This window comes from Marmota marmota, unplaced genomic scaffold, assembly GCF_001458135.2.
Source record: "Marmota marmota marmota unplaced genomic scaffold, marMar, whole genome shotgun sequence".
Lineage (NCBI taxonomy): Eukaryota > Metazoa > Chordata > Mammalia > Rodentia > Sciuridae > Marmota > Marmota marmota.
In genome coordinates, this window is record NW_025999853.1 from 5,749,567 (window position 1) to 5,760,238 (window position 10,672).

General features: G+C 35.0%; 1 protein-coding gene across 12 annotated transcripts in view; it reads right to left on the reverse strand.

Moving 5' to 3' along the window:
• The window catches only part of Ric8b (RIC8 guanine nucleotide exchange factor B), a 114,256-nt gene that overhangs the window by 67,304 nt on the left and 36,280 nt on the right, over window positions 1-10,672 (reverse strand). For 11 of the 12 annotated variants that reach the window (XR_007347380.1, XR_007347379.1, XR_001503221.2 and 8 more), the window contains one exon: window positions 3,171-3,779. Coding sequence is in view for 7 of the 12 variants with exons in the window: in XM_048802580.1 (XP_048658537.1) it covers window positions 3,171-3,779 (609 nt within the window). In the remaining 5 variants the exon portion in view is untranslated. Of the gene's footprint in view, window positions 1-3,170; window positions 3,780-8,373; window positions 8,622-10,672 lie in introns of all 12 variants that reach the window. The other variant, XM_048802590.1, reaches the window with a different exon arrangement.

The window sequence follows — 10,672 nt, forward strand, 5'->3', positions numbered from 1 at the left end:
AACACTGAACCACATTCCCAGCTCTATTTTGTATTTTTTTTAGAGACAGGGTCTCACTGAGTTGCTTAGCACCTCACTTTTGCTGAGGCTTACTTTTGAACTTGGGATCCTCCTGCCTCAGCCTCCTGAGCTGCTGGGATTACAGGCGTGTGCCACCGTGCCAGGGTGAAGTATTCTACATGCTCACAAGTATTTGTATGCATTCTTTCATAAGGATTTATCATCTTCAACAAATAGGAGTTACAGAGTAGTTGTCAAAGTTTTGGGTTTTTTTGCAGAACTCTTTTTTATCCTCTAAATGAAATCTTAATTACAAACCTAAATTAAAACAACAGCAATAGCAACAACAATAGCAACAACAATCAAAGGTGCTGTTTTATAAAGTGGAAGTGGGGAACCTGGGATACCACTCACCCACACCTAGAGGATACTCCTAGGAACCTCCCAGCTTCAAGAAACGCATTTTTGAAAACTAATACTCTGTGTAAGTGTGTGGGGAGTTACTGGGGATCAAACCCATGGCCTCACCCATGCCCAGTAAGCGCTCTCCACAGAGTTAACATCCCCAGAGTTGAAAACTAGTAACTAGACTTCAAGAACATTGGTTGTGCAACAAAGATGAAAATAATAAAATGATTACATTTTGTGTGTATGTGAATATATAGAGAGAGAAATATATAGACAGAAATATATATTTCTACTTATATATTACATAACGGAGAATGGTTAGAAAGATACACATCAAAAGGCAAACAGTGCTTATCTTCTCAGGGGTGAGTTTTCAGGTAGTTTGTATTTTCTTGCTTCTATGTTTTTTTTTCCTAGATCCTCTACAATGAGCCTCTAGTTATTTTTAAAGTTAGATTCTTTTGATTAATAAGTTTTTCATATTTGTTAACTAGTCTTTGGGTGCTTGCTCAAAGTAAAACACTTCAGCTGACAAACTAAGGAGATCTTGAAACCCAGTAAACAGATTCTTAGTAGTAAGTCTCTCTGCCCTGATATGAGGTTTCTTTGAACTAAGTTGTGACTATCTTCCTAAAAACTCCTGTTTTGGTTTCTGTGGTCTTTTCACATGCTACACAATTTCTAGGAACCATTCATCCCTCTATTCTTCAGATGGCTGAATCATTCTGAATCTTCAGATCTCAGAAAAGACTTTCAGAGTCTTCTGTAACTATATTATATATTGTCAATCATTGCATTGTTCTCTCATAGCAAATAACACAATTTCAATTATGTAATTTTTACTGATTTATCACCTATTTCACCCACAAAATGGAGGTTTCATGAACAATGCCTGTTATTTGCCAATACATTATATAATGCCCAGTGTAATGTCTAGTAATTGTCCATAAATATTTGGACAATGATAAATGATAAATGTTTGCTAAGAGCTGAATTTGGAGACTCATGAAGACATTCTTTTCTAAATGGTTGGCAAAGATCCTATTTTCAATACTATTTATATTTCTGAAAACTTCAACCATAGCCAAGAGTCATGCTGATTTTGCACATTTTGTAATGGCTGTATCAATTGATCCAGACTCAAACAGGTAGTAGGAGGTCTGAGATACCTAATCTTGGAATACTGGCCCTTTATCAGTAGATACTTCTGTTTTGGAGAAAAACCATTCTATAACACAGAATAAGTATATGCTACTTCAACATTTTCTAAAGCTCCTTCCAGTCCCTCTGTTACTTATAACTAAAGCACACTAATAAGGGCTAATCTTAATTTACTAATTTTCATTACATGTCATCCCACATATCTACTGATGTGCAGCCACTAAATTATAAAGTGTTTTTGTTAGGAATCTGAACACTGTGAGCTACTATTTTAGGTATAACTTAAAATAATAGGGACTCCAACAATGGCAAACCAACAGTCTTAGAGTACCTCTTACAACTAAATGAAGAACTTAAAAAACACCAAAACAAACAGTGTAAGAAAAATAACCATAGAAGGTACCAAATAAGAATAGAGACATAACATTTCAAATACTTCCAAATATTTGGTTTCAAAGCATAAATGGAGCTTTCCACATCTTTTCCTGCCAACTCTCAGGAAAAAACTGACCACGCTACAGTCATCTAAAACAGCTGTTAGGACTGATCTTCAAATATTTGGTTTCAAAATACAGACCTATCTGCACTTTAAAACTCATGCCTGCATATTCTCACTATAGCACTGCATTGAGATAATCCTTTTAAAGTAGTTTTCTGGCAAATACAGATCTTTATTCATGGGTGAGAATTATTTCAAATGGACACATCAAAATATTAACCTAAATCCTAAAGTCAGATGTCTTTTTTTTTTTTTTAAAGGCACAGTCTAAATTTCACTAGTCATTTATGGTTAAAGAGAGAGAAAATGTGAAATGTCTGGATTTTAGAAGAAAGGAACAGTTTATGTCCATTTTACTTAAAATTGTTGATTTCCTTAAGCCAAGTTTCATTGTTAGCATATTGTTCTTGTGGGTATTCAAATATAAACTACCAAATCTGCCTCATTTTGGTTTGCTGGAAGGTCCAAGCCTCAGAAGACTCTTAGTCTAGAAATAAGTTAAATGGTTTGAAATAACCTTTCTCATCCCCTTGAGTAATTATGTTTGTTTTCTAGAATTATGTATAAGCATGGATATCTCTAGTTTGTAGTCCTATATTTTTGACAGTTATCTTACACTACATAGGAACACCTAGGAGAATAGGCTAATAGGTATACATACACATAGGATTTTTTTCTTCTTCTGAGCTGACATCAAAGACTTATCAGTTTTAATTGACTGGCATTATCTGAGCTTTTAAGGTGGCAGCCATCAAAAATACCTATACCTTTATTAACTGCCTTGTTTTATTTCCCTTTAAATCTTATCTTGTTCATGAAAAAGACTCTGAAAAAGACAGTGATAGTACAAGTCAGAAAACTATATTTGGCATCTTACAAAACAGTAGTTCATCTCCACCCCATTCTTCCAACAGGTATTACACAAATGGAAAGAATAAGATTTAGTAATGGTTAAGAAATATCACAGTTCATACAACTGATTCATGGAGGAACTGGTAACTTTTTCCATTTTCCAATTTAGCATGCTTCCCTTGCAGACAGCTATAAGAACATACCAGACAATTAAACTCCAGGTAGATAAGAATACCATTCTCAACCTTACCTCTTTATGCACCTTCCAACTGTCTACTGTCACATTGAAGAGAGCTTTGAGGGCCTCAATGGCACAGTCTGTCTCCTGAGGTGAGAGAGGAGGTCCATTATGATCTATGGCCGATTCATACTCATCGGTCCACTTGATGCTAAAGGCACTTTCCAAGATCTGGGTTAGCAGCGGTAGTCCCTGGAGCTCATAGCGCAATTGTGACCTGATGTCAGTGTGCAAAAGTGACAGGAGAAAGAGCAAGCGCAAGTCAAAGCACTTAATGTCATTGATAAATTTTCGGTCCTTGCACTTTCTCAGGAGGTTACAGAGCTTTGCAGCAAGATTAAGTTCCAGGCTGAGCTGCTGTGCCATCTGACTGTTGAACACTATGTTACATAGACACTTTAATGATTCCACAATAACTGGGAACTCTGACGCCTTCTCCAAAGAATCATCCGACTCAGTTAGCTTGGCTAGTCTCAGCAATATCTGCATGTTTTCCTTGGTTGTTACAGGAACTAAAATCTTTTTGTCTCTGGAGAGAATGCGGAGTACTTCCAGGCAGGACACTTGACATGTTGTTGGGACGTCCTTTACAAGGACTTTAAATATGCCTTCACAGAGTTTCTGAAAAACAAGAGAGTATGCAAAAACTATTATTTGATTTTCAACATCAGACTAAACAGTATCAGGTTTAAAGGCAATCAGTCTGAATCATAGCTATTCCCTCCTCAGAAATAAAGATTAAGAACTAGTTCACAATTGCCCATACTACATGCTCTTTTTTGTAAAATAACTGAAGGAGATAAGCATTTCTGCCAATGTTTAGTTGTGCTCTTTCTTCTAAATATTTCCTAATATTTCTTCCATGGCAGTCATCCCAAGTGTCCCTCTTCTTTAGCTAAAATCTAATAATACTTACTCATCAAATGACCCAGAGAAGTACTTTTGCTGACAAAAACTGATAAAAGTTATTCCAAATATGGGGTTCCAAAGAGGGTTCAGCTAGCATATACTATGTTTTGAACCAATTGCAAAAAAAAAGGTGACCCCTCTAGGCAGACTAGATGCTAAAAAGGTTCCCTCTAGATGGGCAAACTAGGAAAAAGTCTCTCTTCCTCTGGGCAGCCCTGTGCTAAGACATATTGTTTGGGAAGCTCTGAGAAGATAGAATCTTAACTCTCCTTTGTTGCCTTGGTGTAGGGTGCAGATTGTAACTGTAACAGTAACAGTAATACATAGCAGTGGTGGATCCAAATTTTGCTAACATCATCTCAGAAACAATTCTTTTAGGATGAACCCAAAGTATACTCAATCTTATTTGTGTGAAAATTATTTATACTATTGTCAGATTTAAAAATCACAGATCATTCCCTCCAAATTCAAGGTAAGCTTTCTCTTACCCTTATATGTGGATCAAACAAGTATACTCATTTCATTGCTGGATACTACTATATACCCTTACATTTTATAAAAACAACAACAATTACCAATATAAGATATTAACTTACTGACAGACTTAAATCCTTGAAAAAGAGGCTACCTGGCGTCAAACATGATCTTGGCAAGAATCCCAGACTATGTGCAACTTCTCAGTATATCCTGGTCATACAGCTATGGAAATACTAACTTTAAATGAAAATATGTTCTCTAAATAGAGATGGAAAGGACCCTTACCTGACAAGCTAAAAAAAAATTCATAAAATGACAACTTTATCCTGTCATATCTGATAACTAAAAGTGACTTTCTTTTAGTGTTTTAATGTCAATGTTACAGCAGGAATTTTTTTTTTACTTATTTATTTTTTTTTTGCTTTTGTACTGGGATTGAACCCCGGGTGCATTACCACTGAACTGCATCCCCAATTCTTTTTACTTTTTGATGTTGAGATAGGATCTTGCCAAGTTGCTGAGACTGGCCTTGAACTTGAGATCCTCCTATCTCAGCCTCCTGAGTTGCTAGGATTACAAATGTGCACCACTATGCCTGGCAAGAATACCCACAGAAATTAAAATCAGCATGCAATAATGACACTAGCCACATCAAGTTTAAGGCCAGTCTAGGCAATTTAGCAAGGCCTTGTCTCAAAATTAAAAATAAGGGTTGGGGATGTAACTCAGTAGTAGAGCACCACTGGTTTCAATCCCCTGTATCATGATCCCCTGTATCATCCCTTTTAGGGATACAAATAGAAGGAAAGAAGTCAAATAATCACCGTTTGCAAATCATTTGATAATGTATTTAGAAAATCCAAAAAATCTGACCAGAAAACTGCAGAGCTAATTAATTCAGCCTAGCAGCAATATACTAAATCAACATAGAACAAACAAAAGAATCACCTAAGAATAAATCTAACCAAGAAAATAAAAGACCTCTACAATGAAAATTATAAAACACTGAAAAAAGAAATTGAAGAAGATATTAGAAGATGAAAAGACCACCACCCCTGTTCATGGATAGGCAGACTTAATATTGTTAAAATGGCCATATTACCAAAATGAATCTAAAGAGTCAATCAATTCCCGTGAAAATACCAAAGATATTCTTCACAGAACTAGAACAAACAGTTACAAAATCCATATGGAAAAATAAAAGACCCAGAATAGTCAAAGCAACTATAAGCAAAAGGCTGGAGGCATCGCAATACCAAATTTTAAATTATACTACAGAACTACAGTAACAAAAACAGCATAGAACTGGCATAAAAATGGACACACAGACCAATGGAATAGAACAAAAGTCACGGAAACAAACTCACAACAAAGATACAATCATGTGATCCTTGATAAAGATGCCAAAAACATTCAATGGAAAAAAGGCAGCCTTTTTAACAAATGGTGCTAGCAAACTGGATATCCGTATGTAGAAGAATAAAACTAGATCCCTATCTCTTGCCCTGCATAAAAGTCAACTCAAAATGGAGCAAAGACCTAGGAATTAGCCTAGAAATTTTCCAACAGCTAGAAGAAAACACAGGGTTAATATCTAACATAAAAGCAAAGGCAATTACTTCCTCAACAGGATTCCTAAAACTCAAGAAATAATTCTCAAGAACAGCAAAGGAAACAAGAGCATGAACAGAGAGCCTACAGAAGGGGAAAACATCTTTGTCAGCTACTCTTCTGACATAAAATTAATATCCAGAATAAAGACTCAAAAAACTTACCACCAAATAAATAAATAAATAAAATTCAATCAACAGGCAAATGAAACAGATATTTATCAAAAGAAGAAATACAAATGATTAAAAAGTACACTAAAAAAAAGTTCAATATCTTTAGTAATCAGAGAAATGTAAATCAAAACCACACGGTGAGAATATAGGATGAAAAACAGAACAAAACTCACAACAAAGATATAAAGGGTTAGAAAAAGGGTTAGTTAGGGGGAAATGGGGAGAATTGTGAACTGAAATCAAATTCTACACATGTACGATTTTGTTTGGATGAACCCAACTACTATGTATAACTGTAAAGCTCTAATAAACACACACACACACCATATATATATATATATATATATATATATATATATATATATATGAATGACTTCATCTCACCCTGTTAGAATGAAAATCATCAAGAATACAAATATCCATAAATGCTAGTAAGGATTTGGGGGGGAAAGAAACACTTAATAATACACTGTTGGTGGGATTGTAAATTAGTACAACCATTATGAAAATTAATAAGGAGGTTCCTCAAAAGGAACTACCGTATAACCCAGCTACACTACTCCTCAGTATTTATCTAAAAGAATTTAAGTCAGCCTGCTAAAAGCAATCTATGCATTCCCATGCTTACAGCAGTACAACTCACAATAGCCATGTTATGGAACCAGCCTAGATAACCATCAATAACTGACTAAAGAAAATGTGATACGATGAGTTTTCTACAGCCATAAAGAAAAATGAAATTATGTTATTTGCAGGAAAATGGATAGAAGTTGAGAGCATTATGTCAAGTGAAATAAACCAGACTCAAAAAGTCAAAAATTATGTTTTCTCTCATATGGAAAAGTTAGAGAAAAAGAAAAAAATCAAGGTGAGACTTCATAAAAATATAAGGAAGACCAGTGGAGTAGAAGAAGGGAACCAGGGGGAGGAAGGAGGGGAGGAAAATGGGAGGTACTAGGGAATGGGATTGACCAAATTATGTTATATGCATGTACAAATGTGTCACAAAACCACTATTACGTATAATTATAATATACCAATAAAATTAATAAAAAATAAGAAAAAGCTCTTTTTACATGTCTGTTAGCTTAGTAAGGTATGGTTATTTCTATAAAGTCATACTACAAGACCTACAGCAGAAACTTAAATAAAAAACCCCAAGCAGTTTCCCAGTGCCAGTACCTAGGGTTGCCAAAAACATTTTCAGCAGTCTGTGCCTGAACTGAGACCCTAGAGTAGACTATGGTAATTCTCAAATTTCAGTATGCATCATACTTACCTAAAGGGCTCATCACACAGACTATTCCACCTACCCCGAAGTTCTGATTCAATAGGTATGGGGTGAGGCTCCAGAACTGGAACTTTAAACAAGTTTTCAGTTGACGCTGCTGCTGGTAGTGATCCAGAAGCCACACTGAGAACTACTGTATTATGGTTAGCAACAGACTGACATAACTTGGATGTCAGGGGTAAGGGTTAGCTGAGGGTAACTGACCAGAAGTATATTAGAACGATAGGCAAAGTTGAAGGCCATTAGCACAAACACCTTAACTTCTTCACTACACTGTGCTGAAGATGTACAAGGGTGGCAGGGATGGGAATGGGATGTCATCATCTGGTCACAATGCCTTTTTCAAATATTAAAAACTACCAGAGACATGAAGCACATTATTTGTTAAAGGTTGGTCCTGGGCTTAAAACGTATTCATCCTACCATGGCCCCTAGAGCCAAAATAGCGTGGTAATGAAGAGAAGAGGTAGTGGGTTCAAACTGCTTACATTCAATCTTGGCTCTTCTACTTATTAAGAGTATACGCATGGCAAGTTACTTAGTTTCTCTGGACCTCATTAACTGTAAGAATCAAATGAGATCACACATTTACAGCATTTAGGACAGTGCCAAGCATGCAAAGAATGTTCAGTACAGGTTATCTAAGATAAATTCTCAAAGTCCTCAGCTTGGCATTTAATATTCCCTAATGAGCTCTTTTTCCAGTCTTTATTCATTCATAGTATTTCTATCAAACCATCTTCTAGGTACTTACCTGTCCAAACTACTCACATTGAACCCGTCTGCTTTCTTATCACTTGCCTCTACATGCATCAGTCCTTTTTCTTCTCTGGTTATATAGGTTTCAAATATTTAATACACTTTCAATATAAAGTTTTTCATAACCACTTCAGACCTCAACATTCTTCCTTTACAAGCCACAGTTTGCAGCAATCATTTTGGGCTCAGCACATCTGTCCTGGTGATTTTCCTTCTGAGTTTGCTTCAACTACTAAAAGCTCTCTGAAAGTAGAAATGACATCTCTTTTTATGAAATAAATGCACTGCAGTGGCTTTTGAGTCAGAAAGACCTGGGTTTAATACCTGTTTTGTTTTTTGCAAGTTATACAATTTAGATATGTTATTAACTTCTCTGATCCTCAGTTTTCCCTTTGTTAAATAAGAGTAATATCATCCACATCTAATATAATTATTTTTTATTTGTTCTAATTCATTATACATGACAGTAGGATGCATTTTGAAACGTCATACGTAAATGGAGTGTAACTTCTCATCCTTCTGGTTGTACATGATGTACAATCACACTGGTCACACAGTCATATATGCACATAGGGTAATAATGTCCTATTCATTCTACTGTCCTTCCTACCTATACCCCCATAAGTAATTTTTAATAGTGACTTTTATTATGTTTTATTACTTCATAATCTTTATAGTCCTTAGCAGAGCAACTAGCACTGCCAAAAATAAATTAAGAAGTTCTTCAAATCTCAAACATTAGTAGAGATCTATTAATATTGTCTTGATGCTTCTTTATAAGAAGGAAAGAAAGTAGCACAGACTGTTCTTGTGATTGTATTGGTAGGGTGACTTGCCCCACTGGGTAAAAAAGCCTTTACAAATAGGCAATAGAAGTTATCTGCCTTCATTTAAAGTTTTTTTTTTTTTTCCTGAAGAGCTTAAATTACTTAAATACATATGTTCTTTATAAATATTATAAATGTAAAATTAATAAAACCCTTAGAGAAAATAGAAACAATGTCCACAATTATTCTAGCTGTTATATTTTATGAGTGACAAAAGGCCTTATTCTTTCTCAATCTAGTTGGTTTTCAGTAATACATATACTAATTTTTTAAAAAATACTACACTCTCTATTTTTTTAACTTTATTTTATTTTTTATTTTTATGTGGTACTGAGGGTCAAACTCAGGGCCTTGCACGTGCGAGGTAAAAGCTATACCACTGAGCCATAACCCCAGCCCCTGTGCATATAATTTTTTAAAAAATATTTGAGCTGTCAATGGACCTTATTTATTTATTTATACACGGTGCTGAGAATTGAACCCAGTGCCTCACACATGCCAGGCAAGTGCTCTACCACTGAGCTACAACCCCAGCCCATGTGCATATAATTTTGTTTCCTGATTTATTTTTTTAACTCAACATAAGCATGTTTCCACATTACTACAGATTTCTCATAAACCTAATTTTAACTGGATGCAGTATTAAATATAATTCCTGTTTTCAATGAGTCTTTAGCATGAAATGCAGCAGAGTCCAGAAAGAACAATGGATTTGGCATTAGAAGGCATAGCTTCTCAATTTTATTTTTTGTTTATGTACTTTGTAGTTTACAAGTAACTTTTATATATGTTTATTATATATTCTTATTCAATCTAAGAAATGCTTATTGAACACTACATAATTCTTACAAATAATAAGTAAGTACCTAAAGACATTTAACCAAGAAGGAGGACAGGACTCAATCCAGATCATCTGATTACAAAGTAATTTCCAATGTAAATCAGTGACAGTACCATAGCTGTCTCTCACTTAGTATAATCTTGAGCATGTCACTTTATTAGGCATCTTTTTTCCTCTGTATCATGCATTAAAGCAAAATGTCCTTTAAAACAAACTTCTTCCAGCTTCATAATGGCAGGTTTTCATCATGAATCTGTAAAACTATAGTCAGCTTTGATTTTAGCTAAGAAACAAGCAAAACAGGCTCTGAAGGATATGTGAACACTCAAAAGACCTACCATGGTTTATAAACTGTCTTAAGAGGTGATTTTTAAAAATAATAAAAAGTTAGAAGTCAAATTTTATACCTAAAAAATGACTTTACTTAAAAGACTGACATCATAGTCAACTACACTTAAATAACCTAAAAGGTTGTTAGAAAACACTTTTTTAAAAATATGGTTGGACACAGTATTTTTATTTTATTTATTTATTTTTATGTGGTGCTGAGGATCGAACCCAGCGGCTCGCACATGCTAGGCAAGCACACTATCGCTGAGCCCCATCCCCAGAAAACACTTTTTTTT